Consider the following 19,338-nt stretch of genomic DNA (forward strand, 5'->3'; position numbering starts at 1 on the left):
CATCCCCAGATACACTGTCAAGATCAAGTCTGATCGTGGTCCAAAGGGCTTGTTCACATTAATAAACACATAAATGTCACTGTGGGGTCTACTTTCGGGACTCCCACAAATCCCATAAATGGGAATCTGAAATGCACACCACCTCTCCATTCTATGGGACTTTCGGAGATGGATTATGGACTGAACTCAGCTATCTCCAGAAGACCCATAGATGATGGTGTGCATGGGTGGCTATTGCTCCACTCCACCTTGGCATTTTGGGGCCCATTCAGTAGGTCCCAGCAAACAGTCATCCATTGAATACCAGACGTATGCAACCACAAAAAAATACCTGATCGGAAGGAACTTTGCCCAGATCGGCCACCATCTGACGCAGAGATGCAATGGTGCCAAACAACGGCACCGCCAGGCCTACGCGCAGGAACCGCTGCTGCTTGGTTTGGAAAACTAAAATAACATTCAGAGCTCTAGAAACAACAACAAAAATTAGGGGTGGGAGGCACATACTTTTTAATCAGCCATCTTTCCCACAATCCTCAATGAATAACCACTCATTACTTTAGAAACTGGGTTATACGAGTAGAGTCGTTTCAACCAATTTTTCTCAATCGCTAGGTAGGGTAATTAAAAAAAAAAAAAAAGGGAAAATATAGCAAAAAAAAAAAAAAAAACAACCAATACATTCCACCATTTAATGAGTAAAGTGTAAAAAGTAAATAATAATAATGACATTTAATTACTGTAATTAGTAAGCGCCAATTCCCAGTAATCCATGTGATAACATCTCCGCCAGCTCATAGAGGCAGCTTAACCCCTTCCTTTCCTTTACCGCTTCTTATCAAGACGCAGACAAGAGTGTGGGAGTCAGTGATATTTATGGGAAGCGGCAAACTGTAATTATCCCATGCGTTCCCTCATACGTCCTGTATAATTTCATATTACTGAACTAATTACAGACCGCCCACCCACTCGTTGTAGATCCACCAAGCGACGCTTCAATGCTTTGATCCATTTGACACTTCATGCTTCTATATAACATATCTCGGATTGCATGAGGTTCTAATACATCAGGTTTTGCAGCAGGTTGTAAAGAAACATGGCCGTTTGCGGTGTGTGGGTGGTTCAATCTGGTGGACAATATGCTAACTGCAATACTCTATTATAATTTTATTTTTCAAAATTAAAAAGAATAAAAAAAGTTATGTATTTTTTTTTTTTTTTTGGGGGGGGGGGTTAATTTACTTACCTTGTCTGTCGTAAAGGAATGGGCAAGGAAACGCAGAGGAAGGGGTCGAAAGTGTCACTCTGTTTGTGGCAGTGTGGACAGGTGAGGGAAGATCTGAAAGGATAAAACATTTATACCTGACCTGGGAGCAGAATGTAAGTCACAGACAATAATAGGAAGAAGCTGTTTCTTTATATAGATAATATGGAAGCTGGCGAGGAGTCTAGTGATCGGTAATTACAGTGGTGTCAACTCCTTAACCACTGGGAGGGACGGCCATTATCCCGCTTTTGGGCAGCAAAAAAATGTGGTCACCAAATTAAATCATAATCTATATAATTATTTTCAAAACTGAATAAAGAGTTTTGCAAAACAATAACTTAGAAAACCAAAAAAATACCTTTTTGATAGCAATGACTGCTTTTATTATTTATTCCTTTCACAATTCACCATACCTGTACTGTGCTTGAAAATGCTCTTGTACAAAACTCTGTCCTATATCTATTGGTGAGGAGGGTGCAGAGCTGACTGAGCCGTGATCAGAACCTGGAGGCTGCAGAAGAAGAGCAAACAGTCAGTACAATACTAAACAAAATAATATTACTATATTGTATAATTGCACAGCAAGGGACACTATAATAGATTAATGCTGCACCTCTGTGGTTAAGAATATAACTACTCTAATACTGCCCCATATACAAGAATATAACTACTATAATACTGCCCCATATACAAGAATATAACTACTATAATACTGCTCCTATGTACAAGAATATAACTACTATAATACTGCCCCTGTGTACAAGAATATGACTACTATAATGCTGCCCCTATGTGCAAAAATATAACTATAATACTGATCCTATGTACAAGAATATAACTACTGTAATACTGCTCCTATGTACAAGAATATAACTACTATAATACTGCCCCCTATGTACAAGAATATAACTACTATTATACTGCCCCTATGTACAATAAAACTACTATAATACTGCCCCCTATGTACAAGAATATAACTACTATAATACTGCCCCTATGTACAAGAATATGACTACTATAATACTGCTCCTATGTACAAGAATATAGCTACTATAATACTGCCCCTATGTACAAGAATATAACTACTATAATACTGCCCCTGTGTACAAGAATATAACTACTATAATACTGCCCCATATACAAGAATATAACTACTGTGAAACTGCCTCTAAGTAAAAGAATACAACTTCTATAATACTGCCCCTATGTACTACAATATACCTACTATAATACTGCTCCCTATGTAAAAGAATATACCTACTATAATACTGCCTCTATGTACAAGAACATAACTACTATAATACTGCCCCTATGTACAAGAATATAACTACTATAATATTGCCCCTATGTACAAGAATATAACTACTGTGAAACTGCCTCTATGTAAAAGAATATAACTACTATAATACTGCTCCTATATACAAGAATATAGTTACTATAATACTGCCTCTATGTACAAGAATATAACTACTATAATACTGCCCCTACATACAAGAATATAACTACTATAATACTGCCCCTATGTACAAGAATATAGTTACTATAATACTGCCTCTATGTACAAGAATATAACTACTATAATACTGCCCCTACATACAAGAATATAACTACTATAACACTGCCTCTATGTACAAGAATATAACTACTATAATACTGCCCCCTATGTACAAGAATATAACTACTATAATACTGCCCCTACATACAAGAATACACAGCTCTGTCAAAAATTAAGAGACCACTTTCAAATGTTCAGTTTGTCTGATTTTTCTCTTTATAGGTATATTTGAGTAAAATGTAAATTGTTCTTTTATTCTATAAACTTCTGATAACATGTCTCTGAATTTCCAAGCAATAAATTTTGTATTTTTTTCTGACAAAGAAAAATGGCCAAAATTAAAAAAAAAACAAAACACAAAACAGAGCTTCCTGACCTCAAATAATTCAAAGAAAACAAGGTCATAATCATTTAGAAACAACAATACCAATGTTTTAACTCAGGAAGAGTTCAGAAATCAATATTTTGTGAAATATCCCTGATTTGTAATCACAGCTTTCATGCGTCTTGGCATGCTTTCCACCAGTCTTTCACACTGCTTTTGGGTGACCTTATGCCACTCCTGGTACAAAAATTTAAGTAGTTCTTCTTTGATGGCTTGTGACTATCCATCTTCCTCTTGATTACATTCCAGAGGTTTTCAATGGGGTTCAGGTCTGGAGATTGGGCTGGCCATCACAGGGTATTGATGTGGTGGTCTCTTAATTTTTGCCAGATTATAATACTATCCCTATGTACTGGAACATAACTACAATAAAACTGTATAAAAACATCTATTTATATAATTGCCTTGTAAAGTTTTCATTTCCTGCTCTGTCCAGATGTCACTGTATCCCAGAATTCCAAGCAGAGGAAGTTCACCAACCGCCATATTGGGACACCCACACCCAAGTGATGTGTGTCTCAATATGGAAACTGCTGCTGGTACCAACCTATTGCGCGGTACCACCAGCGGAACACCATCGCACCACACACACACTCTATAATCCGTACGCACCACACTCACCCTCCTGCGCGGTCCCACCAGCGAAACACTGTCGCAAACACACCGCCACCGGGATCAGCTGAATGATTCACTGACCGCCGCCATCAGGATTCACTGACCGTACACGAGGAGCGCATGCTCAGTTTTAATGTTACCGCCGCTATCTGTCTGCACAAAGATGGCGGCGGTCTGATTTACAGCGCCTGCGTGAATTCTGCGCAGGCGCAGTGAATCATTCGGCTGATCCGGGTGGCAGATGCACGACATGTCTACAGGCAGAGGAAGCCGGTCACATTAAAGGGGTTTTCCTACGAACGAAAGTTCATTTTAAAAAGTGTCTGACCGTGTACTAATACCACAGCTCCTGGGCAGGGGAGGAAGCAAAAGACAATACTGACATTACAGCACAGAAGGGGATCACAAAATGATACATTTTGTGAGGTAAAATATTTCGCTGATTGTTTTTTAACAATACTTTACCTCACAAAATGTATCCTCTGCGAACTCTTGCTGTAATGTCAGTATTGTGTTTTGCTTCCTCCCCTGACCAGGAGCTGTGTTATGTTCTGTACACTTTCAGACACCGGGGTGAGAGAGACAGAGCACAGGGGGGAGACAGCTCAAATGGGACAGCACACGAGGAGAGAACACAGCACAGGAAGGAGAGAGACAGCAGACAAGGGGGATAGCACATGGGGTAGACAGGTCAAAGAAGAGAGCACAGATGGGAGAAGTCAGCACATGGGGAAAGAGTGTGGATAGGTGGGTGAGCACATGGGGGGGGAGAGATTCTCAACGCTGCAAAGCCTGCCCCCATCGTGACATTACCGCCTCCATCTAGTTAGTATTATAATAGCAGTATAATAAGCATTACTTATGCCACTGTTCCCTGTCAAAAAAAATAAATACATCAAGACGACACAACTATCATAGGTATAAATAGATTTTCCTCTTTAAATGTAAATAAATGTATAGATTGTGTGCAGTCGGCTGTGGCATGGATAAGCTGCCTGCGAGGGATTATGCGCGATAAATCCAACATGGATTTTTTCTTGTGTGTTTTTTATAATTGGGTAACTATGATAAGCAGACGGATGACACCCACTACAACACGTGGCCCCCTCCCCGCACATAGAGGAGCTGCTCTTGTAACTGGAAAAGGAGATGGCAGGCGATCAAAGCTAATTGGCATCAGGCAGCATAAGGGTACTTTTATCTTTTGGCGTAATAAGAGTTAACAGCATGGAGGGGAGGGGGATAAAAAAATTTCAAGGAACTGATGGATGTTATTTTATGTAAGGGGAGGGGGCCGTAAGAGGATTGTTAAGGAAGCATGGTAGATCCGTTAATGAGAGTTCTGCCAAGTACAGAGTCTGTTCAGACTGCAAAATACAAGCTCCTCGCCCATCTGTCTAATTCTGGGGAACACTCCGCCGCTACAACATGAGCATGACACTAAACCTAATGATCATAGGAGCCAGCCATATAATGGGGGGTTATTGAGAACCTTAAACCCAGAGGACTTAGCCAAAGATGGTGCAAATGTAGCCGAAGCCACCTACATGCCAACAGTGCCATGAGGGATAGCATGCCAGAAAATTGGCTGCCCTGGCCCGAAAGGGACAGGGTACTCCGCACAATAGCGGCAGTATCCCTGGGATGGACAACCAAGTGCGAACAACACTTCAGGGGCCCCACAACAAAGTCAAAAAGGGCTCCTGGACCCGTGATAGCCCCCAACCCATGAGGAAAAAGAAATGACCCTTAGGTTGGTACACCTTCTATAGTTAAAATCCAGGAAAGGTTCATACTCCCATGAGAAGGAGTTGTAAATTGCATCTTTAGGGGGTGGAGAAGTAGGAACCTCATTCGGACCACGGCGCTTTAGGGGGCACAAAAGCCCATCTATCACCTAAAAAAGTGTGACGAGTTCATTGGCTCTTTATATCCAGAACTTTCTATTGCGTGCAGGAGAGATCACATTTTGCCGGCACATAGACCATACATTATTTATAAGCTATGCAATAAAAGTGTCTTGCTCCAGGCGAGGCCTTCAGTACCATTACCACGCCTGTAAATAGAGTGTCAGCTCCACAGATCACAGCCACTAACAGCATCTGTTGTACACATTTGATCTATACGTCCCAAATGTGCAAGATCCAGTAGGACAATTCCAATTTTGGTGAGCTGTCCCAAGAGGTCAGGAGTGTCCCAACTTCAACTGTGTCCTTAGGACACAGATACAATTGAACATAATGGTGGTGCATGGAGGCGTCAGATCTCTGCTCTACCAATCCATCTGGATTGACTGTAAGACCTGCAAAGACCCTCAGGTCATGTGACATTCTCACATTTAAGCAGCTCATTCTTTTGTGCGGGGCACTCTAGGGACATTATTATGAGTGTGGAGTGTACGGTGGGGCATTATAATGTGTGTGAGGTGTATGGTGGGGGCATTATACTGTGTTTGGGGTGTACGGTGGGACATTATACTGTGTGTAGGGACCATTGTATGCAATTCATATTGTAGGCAGTTATTCTGTGTATGGTGGGCACTGTGGGGGCATCATAATGTGTGTGGAGGACACAAATCATTATATTGTATGGGGGCTGGGGGCACTGTGGTGGCATTGTGATGTGTGGTGGGCATTGAGGGGGTAACAGTGTGTGGCAGGCACTGTTGGGGTATCTTATTGTGCAGTGGGCACTGTGGGATGTCATACTGTGTGGTGGGCACACCATAGCATGTGGTAGGAACTGTGGGGGGGGGGGTATACTGTGTGTTGGGCACTGTTGAGGTATCATACTGTATGATGGAAACTGTGGAGTATCATAGTGTGTGGTAGACTCTGTGGGGATATCATCTTGTTTGGTGGGTGCTGCGGGAGAACCATACTGTGTGAGGTGGGCACTGTAGGGATATAGCGTGTAGTGAGCACTGTGGAGATATACTGTGTGGTGGGCACTGTGGAAGTATCATTCTGTTTGTGTTGGGCACTGTGATGGGCACTGTTGGGGTGTCATTGTGTGGTGGACACTATGGGAGCCATTAAAAGGGAACTGTAGTGTGTAGTAACCCCAGTGGGCTTCACTAGGAGAAATGTTTCTCTGGGTGCACACAAAGGACTGGGCGAGATTAGAGACATGGCTGAGTGTAGAATACTACGATAACAATACGCGCACCGCCATATGTGTCCCTCTTTCATAATTGTCAAAGCGGAGAGGTATGATATCAGCAAGTGAAACTGGTTGCAAGCGACCACGTCAGCCCGGGGCCGGACAGACGCTCCTCTCCCTGCCCAGAAGTCTGGAAGGATGAGTTATTTACCAAGCAAACATATACCCAGGAAAGAGCCGGAGGTCACATGAGTGCCACGGGCAAAGGTGACGGAAGGAAAAAATTGAGTCTTTTGTTATAATATAGTATAGAGTAGGGAGAGAAAAAACTAAGGAAAGGAGAGAAAATCCAAAAGTTGTGTAAAAGGGGCAAAAATATTCTGCATTTTTTCTTTTTTGCATTTGTTATTTTATAATTACACATTGTGCTGTTATAGTCCCACACAGAGGCACCGATCCAAGGGTGAACTTACCATAGAGATTGCAAATATGGGGCTATTGGAAAGACAGGGTCCAGTCCTGATTGTGAATAATTCTATTGGGTGGGCGAGACCTATGTAGAACCCCCAACTGCATAGTTAAAAAAACAAGGGGGTGGGATATTGGCTCAAGCATCATGGGAAGGGCTAACAAGCATCGGGCTCTAAGTCCTGGATGGCAAATTTGAGCACAATAATTTATTTTAGACTGCGCCGGTAATTAAACAGTTAATTCCCAGATCCCGGAATCTGAAGCACTTCCTGCTGTGACACTGACCCTACGAGGAAGTGACCTCATGCTCGGAGGTGACAGGTACAATGTTAGTCCGTGTTACACGCCTCATCGGATCTCTGATGTACTTATCCTCTGCCTAATCCCAGGTTTGAGCCTCGCTAGCAGGGCGTGGATACAGGGCGACACCAGGGACGACGCGGCCAGCTCAAGCTGTGCTGTGCACTCTGGAAGCCATGTCTACCCTGCAGAAAATACAGACTGGAGGTCACAGAAGGGTAAAGCCACCCACGGGGCCCAAATCAGACTCAAAATGTGCAGACCTCTGTCTATTTGAGTTACTCATAGAAGGGCACTCAGCGTCAGTATGTTCCCGGTAAAGCAGTATGGGGTGGAGAAGCTATAATTATAACCATCGCTCTATACTGCGTCTGTAGAGCAAGGGGCCCTATAGCTAAGTAGAAAAGTCCTCAAAGTCTATGAAAACGAAGACAGGGCCCTCAAGGCTGATTTGCAATCCATTGACACTTGTGGAAAGTCCAGGAAAGGTTCATGGGTCGAACCTTAGTTCAAAATAAGGAGGTAGGCTACAACCTCGTTCAGTTTCTTAGGTGAATTACAGTGGGTACGGAAAGTATTCAGACCCTTTTAAATTGTCCACTCTGTTTCAATGCAGCCATTTGGTAAATTCAAAAAAATTCATTTTTTTTCCCCTCATTAATGTACACTCTGCACCCGATCTTGACTGAAAAAAACAGAATTGTAGACATTTTTGCAAATTTATTAATAACGAAAAACTGAAATATCACATGGTCATAAGTATTCAAACCCTTTGCTCAGACACTCATATTTAAGTCACATGCTGCCCATTTCCTTGTGATCTTCCTTGAGATGGTTCTACTCCTTCATTGGAGTCCAGCTGTGTTTAATTAAACTGATAGGTCTTGAATTTTAAAGGCAAACACCTGTCTATACAGCTCCGACAAAAATTAAGAGACCACTTCCAAATGTTCAGTTTGTCTGATTTTTCTCTTTATAGGTATATTTTTGAGTAAACTGTAAATTGTTCTTTTAGCCTACAAACTTCTGACAACATGTCTCTGAATTTCCAAGCAATAAATTGTTTTTTTTTTTCTGAGGAGAAATGGTGAAAATAAAAAAAATGCAGTGCTTTCAGACCTCAATGCAAAGAAAACAAGTTCACAATCATTTAGAAACAACAATACTAATGTTTTAACTCAGGAAGAGTTCAGAAATCAATATTTTGTGGAATAACCATGATTTTTAATCACAGCTTTTATGTGTCTTGGCATGCTTTCCACCAGTCTTTCACACTGCTCCTGGCGCAAAAATATAAGCAGTTCTTCTTTGTGTGATGGCTTGTGACAATCCATCATCCTCTTGATTACATTCCAGAGGTTTTCAATAGGGTTCAGGTCTGGAGAATGGGCTGGTCATGACAGGGTTTTGATGTGGTGGTCTCTTAATTTTTGTCAGAGCTGTATAAGACCTCACAGCTCACAGTGCATGTCAGACCAAATGAGAATGAGGTCAGAGGAACTGGCCAAGGAGCTCAGAGACAGAACTGTGGCAAGGCACAGATCTGGCCAAGGTTACAACATAATTTCTACAGTACTCAAGGTTCCTAAGAGCACAGTGGCCTCTATAATCCTTAAATAGAGGAAGTGTGGGACCACCAGAAGTCTTCCTAGACCGGGCCATCCAGCCAAACCGAGCAATCGTGGGAGAAGAGCCTTGGTTAGAGAGGTAAAGAAGAACCCCAAGATCACTGTGGCTGAGCTCCACAGATGCAGTAGGAAGATGCGAGAAAGTTCTACAAAGTCAACTATCACTGCAGCCCTCCACCAGTCGGGCCTTTATGGTAGCGTGGCTCGACGGAAGCCTCTGCTCAGTGCAAGACATATGAAAGTCCGCATAGAGTTTGCTAAAAATAACACAAGAAGGACTCCCAGACTATGAGAAATAAGATTCTCTGGTCTGATGAGACGAAGATAGAACTTTTTGGTGATAATCTAAGCGGTATGTGTGGAGAAAACCAGGCACTTATCTACCCAATACCATCCCAGCAGTGAAACATGGTGGTGGCAGCATCATGCTATAAGGGTGTTTTATAGCTGCAGGGACAGGACGACTGGTTGCAATTGTATGAAACATGAATGAGGCCAAGTACAGAGATATCCTGGATGAAAACCTCTACCAGAGTGCTCTGGACCTCAGACTTGGCCGAAGGTTCACCGTCCAATAAGACAATGACCCAAAGCACACAACTAAAATAAGAAAGGAGTGGCTTCAGAACAACTCTGTGACCATTCTTGACTGGCCCAGCCAGAGCCCTGACCTAAACCCAATTGAGCATCTCTGGAGAGACCTGAAAATGGCTGTCCAGCAACGTTCACCATCCAACCTGATGGAACTGGAGAGGATCTGCAAGGAAGAATTGTAGAGTATCCCCAAATCCAGGTGTGAAAAACTTGTTGCATCATTCCTAAGACGACTCATGGCTGTACTAGTTCAAAAGGGTGCTTCTACTCAATACTGAGCAAAGGGTCTGAATACTTATGACCATGTGATATTTCAGTTTTTCTTTTTTAATAAATTTGCAAAATTTTCTACATTTCTGTTTTTGTCAGTCAAAATGGGGTGCAGAGTGTATATTAATGAGAAAAAAATGAACTTTTTTGAATTTACCAAATGGCTGCAATCAAATGAGTGAACAGTTTAAAGAGGTCTGATTACTTTCTGTACCCACTGTATATATGTCAATTTGCTGTCATATTACCCAACTTCCCTACAATCCTAAAAGAAAAGGTTAGACCTTTAAGGATGGTTTACACCATGCTTAGATTGACTTGATGGACTACGTTGCAACATATCAAACTGGTCCTTCAGGACATCCTTTAATGGGACCAGAATCTAAACCTATGTAGTACATACACCTATTGGGTAGCCGTAGACCTTCCAGGACGATCTCTTTAGACAAAATAATGGTCCAAAATAAAAAAAAGTTTACACCATGCTTAGATGGACCTCATGGAGTACTTTACAACATGTCTAACTGGTCCTCTAAGGCATCCTCTTGTGAGCCCAGATTCTAAACTCATGTAGTGCATACACCCATTGGGTAGCTGTAGACCTTCCTGGAGGATCTCTTTAGACAAAATAATGGTCAAAAATTAAAAAGAGGGTAGAACTTTACAGATGGTTTACACCATGCTTAGATGGACCTCATGAACTACGTGGCAACATGTCTAACTGGTCCTCTAAGGAATCCTCTAGCGAGCCCAGATTCTGTAGTACATACGCCCATTGGATAGCTGACCTTCCTGGAGGATCTCTTTCCGAAAAACATTCGTCCAAAGTTTTTCAGACATTTTGTTATTTACTATTTTTTTACCCTACCGAAGTCTGGAACGATCAAGCCAGATAGACGCTGGATTGGTACCACCACATGGCAACTCAACAGTACCAATAATGACAATTGAGAACACTTTTGAAGCTCGCTCCAACCGATAATTTAGGTGAGAAATGTCCCCTTCTGCACCATAGATGCCCATCAGCATAGCGAGTGCTATTTATGGGTCACCCCACCCTCCCCCAGTATAAAATATGGAATATATTATGAAGCACAAGAAGCAATCTTAAAAACAGCAACGGGAGACGTGAATCCGGAATAATAGCGCAAAGGTTCAGCCGTTTGGAAGATTGCACAGGGAAAAGCTAAATATTTCATCACTTTTCAGTCTTACTGTAACATCGGCATACCCTGGAAGGCTGGTAACCAGCACTGCATATAGTCACCAAAGCACCCAAGAGGGAAGGGGAAAAGAGGATGGATTCTTTTGCATCATTGCAAGAAAGCCGTCCACATGGCGGCCCACAGAGGTTTGCTGACCGCTATATGGCCCGACAATGAACTCAAGCTCATATCCAAGGACATGATTTTTTAAAAAGGTTCTCATCCGGCCATCCTAGAAAATTTCAGAACACACAGCGGGCTTGGCATGTGGTCCTAAATGTGATCAGGAGAACATCACACTGACGTGCCTCCTACACGGCGGGGGTGCAAGAAAGACCCTGAGGCCCAAGACAGACGTTAAAAATGTATTGACTTTTTTCCCCAACCACACTAAGGCTGTGTGCACACGCTGCAGATTATGCTGCGGATCCGCAGCGGATTTGGCCGCTGCGGATCCCCAGCAGTTTCTGCTGCGGTGTACAGTACCATTATTCCCTATGGGAATTAAAAACCGCTGTGCAGACGCTGCGGATTTTTCCGCGCGGATTTGCTGCGGTTTCAAATCCACAGAAAGAATTGCATGTCAATTCTTTCTGCGGATTCCACAGCGGTTTACCATCTCCTCCATTGTGGAGATGATAAACTGCAGGGCAAAACCGCAGGCTAATCCACAGATAAACCGCCGGTCTTTTGACCTGCGGATTTATCTGCGGATTTTGCAAAATCCGCGCGGATGAATACGCAGCAGATTCCGCAGCGTGTGCACACAGCCTAAGCTCTAATTTGTTTTTTTTTGTTTTTTTTAATAGGAACAAAACCAAAAAAGAAAATTATTTTTTTTCTATGCAAAAATAATGTGTAATCAAAGATTTTTGAAATTAAAGTTAAAAATAATTTCCTAAGCAAAAAAAAAAGTTTTTCTGAAATTGAAAGTTCGAAAAGTATACTTTTTTTCTAAGCAAAAAAAAAAAATGTAAGAAAGAAAAAAGTTTTTTTGAAATTAAAAAAGTTGAAGAAAATTCTTAAAAAAAAAATAAAAAAAAAATAAAAAAAGAATAGCCCATCAAAGCAAGATGCTTCTCTACCCGGTGCTTCCCTCTGTTTTCCTGCTGATTAACAGATTTGTCTGAGGATTTGCAGGAGCCAATTAAGGTTGGATTCAAAAACATCACAAATTATAATTAAAAGAGGATTAAGAATCCAAATCCATACAATGGAGGGAAGAAAACGAAGAGATGAGAAGAAGAAAAAAAAATTTGGAACACAAAACAGTCAGCTACAAAAAAAAGTCATGGGCAGTTTTCAAAAAATGCTAAGAAAAATATCCCTCCCCCCCCCCCCCCATTTATTTTTCAAAATTTCAGAAATATACATGCTGGATTGTATTTGTGACAGTTTTTTATACTAAAGCTCATGTTATTTTTGTTTTAAAGGCCTAAATGTACATTAAAGTTGTCTGAAGCCGCTTATTTTGTAGTGATCACCGACCATCTAACATGTATGGGAGTCTTCCGATTCACATCATCAGATAATTGGAGGGAGATATAAGAATAAGGCAGTTTGCATTAACCCCTTAACGACATGCGCCGTACTAGTACAGCGCATGTCGGGTCTCCCCCTTTGATGTGGGCTCCGGCGCTGAAACAACATGTTTTCTGGCACCTCAGCTGTTTTGTGCCAGGAACAGCCGCGGGTGGAATCACGATCCACCCGCGGCTATTAACTCGCTAAGTGCCGCTGTCAAACTCTGACAGCGGCATTTAACGCACGTTTCCGGCCATTGGGCCAGAAATTCGCCCATCGGTGACCCCCGTCATGTGATCGCGGAAGGGCTCTTAAAAAAGGCCTGGGAGAGTTCAGCAGCAGTCATAAGAACTAATATAGCTGCAACATCAGTAGCGCGGTCCATGCATCTATGGATAGATGATTTGGAGGATCACCTGTCAGATAGAACTCCGAGAGAAGCCATCCTAAAATCCCTCCCCTTACTAAAGTTAGCTACAGGGTTTCTAGCTGACGCCTCGGCAGAGTCCGTCAGATTCACGGCCAGAAGTCAGTAGTCCCTGTCCAACGCAGCCGGAAGGGCCATCTGGCTTAAGAGTTGGTCGGGTGACATGCAGTCAAAGAATAAGCTGTGCTCAATTCCCTTCTCGGGGGGGGGGGGGGGGGGGAAGGGAGAGTCTTTGGGCCCGTTCTCGATGATATTTTAGAGAAAGCTTCAGACTAGAAGAAGGGATTCCCTGAAGAGAAACGAAAAAGGTATCAGCCCTTTCGTAGACCCTGTTACAATCAGAATACGGACTACAGAGGGAAGGGGAAATCGGGTCGATGGAGCTACCCCAAGGGGGGTGAGAGCAGAAGTAGAAATAGGGATACCATCTTCTCCGGCTCAGGGTCAAGCTCCCGAAGGAAATGACGCCACCAGAGTAGGGGGGCGATTGCTCAGGTTCCTGAGGGAATGGCAGGAGGTTACCACCAGCCCCTGGGTGCTACAGGTCATCTCTCCGGGATACAGGATAGAGTTCGACTCCCTCCCCCCGAACAGATTTCTAGTAACCAGCTCTCGACTCAGTTCAGCTTCCCCTATGTGGTTGGATATCCAGGACCTCCTGGAGACGTCTGCAATCGTTCCAGTACCCGCCCGAGAAGAGGGGAGAGGACACTACTCGAGCCTCTTCTCGATAAAAAAAAAACCATCTGGGGAATCCAGAACGATAATAAATCTCAAACCCCTAAACAGGTGGGTAACATACAAACGGTTCAAGATGGAATCGATAAGATCCACGATTCCTCTTCTGGGAAAGGCGGTGGTAATGTGCACTATAGATTTAAAGAGTGCGTATTACCACGTCCCCATCTACCCAGACCATCAAAAATATCTCAGATTTGCAGTAGAAAGGGATGGCAGGATATACCACTATCAGTTTCGCTGCCTCCCCTTTGGTCTAGCGTCAGCCCCAAGAGTCTTCACAAAATTAATGGTGGAGGTAGTGGCCTACCTAAGAGGTAGAAGCCTTCGCCCTTCTCCGCCTCTGGTACCTTTATTAATACTCCCTTCTGACATAGGTCAACAACTTCGGTTTCTAGGGCAGTCTGTTCCGCCAAGGAAGACCTGAGCGGGGTAACCCTAAAACTGTTCTGGGGGACACAGGCAAATTCGAGCTTTAGGCCTGAGCCTACCAACCCCAGGATCCACTTACTGTTCGAGATCCGCGACCAGGCTTGGAAGAAGGCCGATAGTCTACCTCCCACCGGGGCCTCTAGTCATTGGGGAGGTTTCTTGGTCTCACAGGATGCTTCTTGGCGTCCCCCTCCAAACATAAAACCGGTACCTTTCCTCTTCTTATCTTCCCATCTGCCCCGGTCCCTGGATGACCTCCTCCGAAAAAATCTCTTCCTAGCAAAGGGACGTCTATAGAAAGGGGTGGGCAGAGAAGGGAATTTCTTTTTATTGTCGCCAGCCTTCTCCAGGAGTTCATCTAGGACTGGTCCGAATAGATACTCCCCCTCACACGGGATGGAGCACAGCCGGGATCTGGCCTGGCTATCCCCGGGCCAGCATTTTACCATATAGCCCGTCGTGCTGCATTTGATAGCCCTGCGGCCTTGGCCGCCATTCTCGCGGAATCTGCCGAAGCGTCGGCTAAAAAGGCTGCCGCATCCTGGATGGTAGGTAGGGTTTTCAAGATAGATTCCCTCGAGGCTCTGTCCTCTAACTGCATTTCTAGCTGGTCCAGCCAGACCATCATAGATCTGGCCGTGCAGGTAGCTGCGACCGCCGGTCTCAGGGCGCCATGTGCCTTTCAAGTAGGAATTCGCCTTTTTATCCAGCGGATCCTTGAAAGAGACCATGTCATCAAGAGGGATAGTGGATTTTTTGGACATCTTAGCCACTGCTGCATCCAATTTCGGGGTTTTATCCCATTTATTCACCACAGGGTCCTCAAAGGGATATCGCCGTTTAAAGGCTGGTGGTAGGGAGCCTTTTCTTTCAGGTTTCCTCCATTCCCTGTTAATCAAATTTTGGACCCTGTCGTTTAACAGGAACGACTTACGTTTCCTGGGGTCTAAACCCCCGAACATTAGGTCCTGTGCAGACCGTTCAGGTTTGGTGTCTGTTACCCCCATGGTAGCCCTGACTGCCTTGACTAGATTGTCCACTTGTTCCAGACCTAGTCAGAAACTGCTGGCGTCTTCCTCTGAAGAGGACGCAGACGCAGAGGTGGAGGGCTCTGAGGAGTCTTCATTCCCTCTAGGGTCAACTGAAGAGCCTGACCCTGAGAAACTTGCCCTCTTTCTTTTCCTAGACGACTCCCCCTGGGGTACGGATTTTAGGGCTTTAACCTCTGTCCTGATTATTTCCCTTAGACTTGTAGCGAAGTCAGGGGTTTCTTCCGCCACCTACAGGAGGGGGACAGAGTAACAGAGCAAGGAAGTATGCCTGTAATTTTTTTTTGGGACTACGCCCCCCTTTTTTTTTTTCTTTTTTTTTTTTACCGTCTGCCGTATGCATGACTGGCACAGCCTCTTAGGGTAGGCATGCGGCAAGGGGCATTTGCAAAGGGCGCATTCCCTGTTTTTTTGCTTTGTCAGTGAATTCCTTTCCCTATAGGAGGAAAACAGAAGGGGAACACTGCGTCAGGGTCAGGGTACATTCACGAAGATCTCTTACCCTGAGCAGAAGGCGTAGGTACCGGATCACGGGGGGGGGCGAGCTGGATCCTTCGGCCTGGAGGAACTTCTATGGCTGGATTGTCCAGTTTGTTCCTTCTTTTGCTGGGAGCTGGTTTGGGACCTCTCTGAGGTACAGTTGTGGCCAAAAGTATTGACACCCCTGCAATTCTGTCAGATAATTTTAGACCATTCTTCTTTGGCAAACTGCTCCAGGTCCCTGATATTTGAAGGGTGCCTTCTCCAAACTGCCACTTTTAGATCTTTCCACAGGTGTTCTATGGGATTCAGGTCTGGACTCATTGCTGGCCACCTTAGAAGTCTCCAGTGCTTTCTCTCAAACCATGCTCTAGTGCTTTTTGAAGTGTGTTTTGGGTCATTGTCCTGCTGGAAAACCCATGACCTCTGAGGGAGACCCAGCTTTCTCACACTGGGCCCTACATTATGCTGCAAAATTTGTTGGTAGTCTTCAGACTTCATAATGCCATGCACACGGTCAAGCAGTCCAGTGCCAGAGGCAGCAAAGCAACCCCAAAACATCAGGGAACCTTCGCCATGTTTGACTGTAGGGACCGTGTTCTTTTCTTTGAATGCCTCTTTTTTTCTCCTGTAAACTCTATGTTGATGCCTTTGCCCAAAAAGCTCTACTTTTGTCTCATCTGACCAGAGAACATTCTTCCAAAACGTTTTAGGCTTTTTCAGGTAAGTTTTGGCAAACTCCAGCCTGGCTTTTTATGTCTCGGGGTAAGAAGTGGGGTCTTCCTGGGTCTCCTACCATACAGTCCCTTTTCATTCAGACGCCGACGGATAGTACGGGTTGACACTGTTGTACCCTCGGACTGCAGGGCAGCTTGAACTTGTTTGGATGTTAGTCGAGGGTCTTTATCCAACATCCGCACAATCTTGCGTTGAAATCTCTTGTCAATTTTTCTTTTCCGTCCACATCTAGGGAGGTTAGCCACAGTGCCATGGGCTTTAAACTTCTTGATGACACTGCACACGGCAGACACAGGAACATTCAGGTCTTTGGAGATGGACTTGTAGCCTTGAGATTGCTCATGCTTCCTCACAATTTGGCTTCTCCAGTCCTCAGACAGTTCTTTGGTCTTCTTTCTTTTCTCCATGCTCAATGTGGTACACACAAGGACACAGGACAGAGGTTGAGTCAACTTTAATCCATGTCAACTGGCTGCAAGTGTGATTTAGTTATTGCCAACACCTGTTAGGTGCCACAGGTAAGTTAGAGGTGCTGTTAATTACACAAATTAGAGAAGCATCACACGATTTTTCGAACAGTGCCAATACTTTTGTCCACCCTCTTTTTTTATGTTTGGTGTGGAATTATATCCAATTTGGCTTTAGGACAATTCTTTGTGTTTTTTCATATAAGACAAATTAAATGAAGATAATAACAAAGAATTTGTGTTTGCAATCATTTTCAGGAAGAAACTGAGTATTATCTGACAGAATTGCAGGGGTGTCAATACTTTTCGCCACAACTGTACGTTCTTGCTCTTTGTCCAGCTGGGGCACGGGAGCTTCCTGCTCATCCATCCTGCATCTGAGCTGAAGCCGCTCGTCAGTGCCTCTGTGACCTTTTTCTTCCCCCCGGTAATCCGGGTTCACAGGTGACGTGGCATGGGGCTGATTTTTGCCCCCCTCCCCCATTTTCCCCGACGTCCATCCCTCTGCGTGTCGCGCCCCCCCCACCCTTCCGGCGCCCGCGCCGCATGGGGAGAGAGAAAACCGCTGGCACCCGACTTCCGGTCCGGCGCCGCTAGCCCCGCCGCGTCACTTCCGGTTCGGGAGCACGTGAGGACGCATAGGCCACCAGCGTCAATGGCCCCGCCGCGTCACTTCCGCTCCGGGGCACGCGAGGACGCGCAGGCCACCGGCCCCGCCCCCCGCCGCGTCACTCCCGGTCCGGACGCGCGCAACACCAGCGCTACCGGCCCCGCCCCCCGCCGCATCCGTTCCGGTACGGGCGCGCGAGGATGCGCAGCCCACCGGCGCCCGACACACAGCACCCCCCCCCGGACGCCACCGAGGCGCAGCCGCACGCCCCCGACCGCGATTCAGGCAGAGGGGGACCGCACCGGCCAGAACAAGGACCGGGATCAGGGGAGGAGAGGCCATACTTACCTGCCGACGCTGGCCCAGGAGACGGGCATCCGCCGGACCCCAGCTCCCACCTGCCCCGCACACTGACGTGGAACCCTGCGCGGGCCACCGTGGCGCTTCCAGGGGACTCCGCACTGCCCGAGGTAGGAGACCCCCCCGCTAACTGAGTCGGACAGCCGGCCTGGGGATTCTTCATCCATGATGATATGATCTGTAGGGAATCCTGTCCTCCAGGAACAGGAAACTAACTGATGCATGGGAGATGTGCCGCCCTTATGTATCTGTAGGATTTCCTGTTCCTGGAGGGCGGATCCCCTCTCAGGTGGTGCGGTCATGGACGACCGAATAAAGAGATATTTCCTTCCCTTTTCTGGGTGCTCTCTCATCTCTTCCTCCTCTGATTCGGACAGGATCTCCTCAGAAGAGGTGTCCGATTCCCTCTGCCTCTTTCTGGATACCTGGGGGTTCATCTGTGGGGTCTGGGGAACGACAAGGCCTGACACTAAAGCCTGCACCTCTTCCCTTATAATCGCTCTCATGTTAGACATGAGTAGCGTGTTCTTCCCCCACTATGCGTCCTGTACATGCATCACAGAGGGCTTTCTGTCACGTGTCCTTTAGCTTCTTAGAGAAAATTGGACACTTCTTTTCTTTCCTCCTGGGCTCCTTTCTCTATCGTTGCCCGATCCGCTCCGGCTGGAGAAGATGCCGCTCTCCGTCCTGATCCGGTCCTATACAGGCCGCGGCCCGTGACACCGGTTGGCCGCGACCCGGAAGAGACCACCCTGTGATGACGCAACCGGAAGTGACGCGCCCCGCCTGTGATGACGCGACCGGAAGTGATGCGGCCGCGCTGCTCTCCTCTGTGCCGGAAGCGATGTGCCGCGTCCGGCTGCGGGGGATGCCCTGCGGTGATCTATTCCAAGGACGCGCTTGTGGGGCCAGTGGACTCCATAGAGGCGGCCCGGGCTCAGGGACATCGGCGGCGGCGTCCGGGGTGGAGAGACCCCGACAGGAGGAAGCGACCCCATATCCCAGGAGCAGCGCTGCACTGGGTGTGCTGAGGGACCCCCTGCCGGGTGTCAGCTGTAGAATTCTTGAGGTAGGAAGGGAAAGGCTGGGCCCCCCGATCCTAACCATCTGCCCGGAACGGG

General features: G+C 45.6%; 1 protein-coding gene across 3 annotated transcripts in view; it reads right to left on the minus strand.

Annotated features, from left to right (window-relative positions):
• USP43 (ubiquitin specific peptidase 43) overlaps nt 1-19,338 on the minus strand; it is a 57,927-nt gene that overhangs the window by 21,027 nt on the left and 17,562 nt on the right. For 2 of the 3 annotated variants that reach the window (XM_073559657.1, XM_073559656.1), the window contains exons 3-5: nt 1,681-1,778; nt 1,247-1,339; nt 332-467 (exon numbers count right to left, since the gene is read on the minus strand). In XM_073559657.1, coding sequence (XP_073415758.1) covers nt 332-467; nt 1,247-1,339; nt 1,681-1,778 — 327 coding nt within the window. The remainder of the gene's footprint in view (nt 1-331; nt 468-1,246; nt 1,340-1,680; nt 1,779-19,338) is intronic. The other variant, XM_073559658.1, reaches the window with a different exon arrangement.

This window comes from Dendrobates tinctorius, unplaced genomic scaffold (assembly GCF_039654945.1).
Source record: "Dendrobates tinctorius isolate UK_male_01 unplaced genomic scaffold, ASM3965494v1 ptg000014l, whole genome shotgun sequence".
In the NCBI taxonomy this organism is placed as follows: Eukaryota; Metazoa; Chordata; class Amphibia; order Anura; family Dendrobatidae; genus Dendrobates; species Dendrobates tinctorius.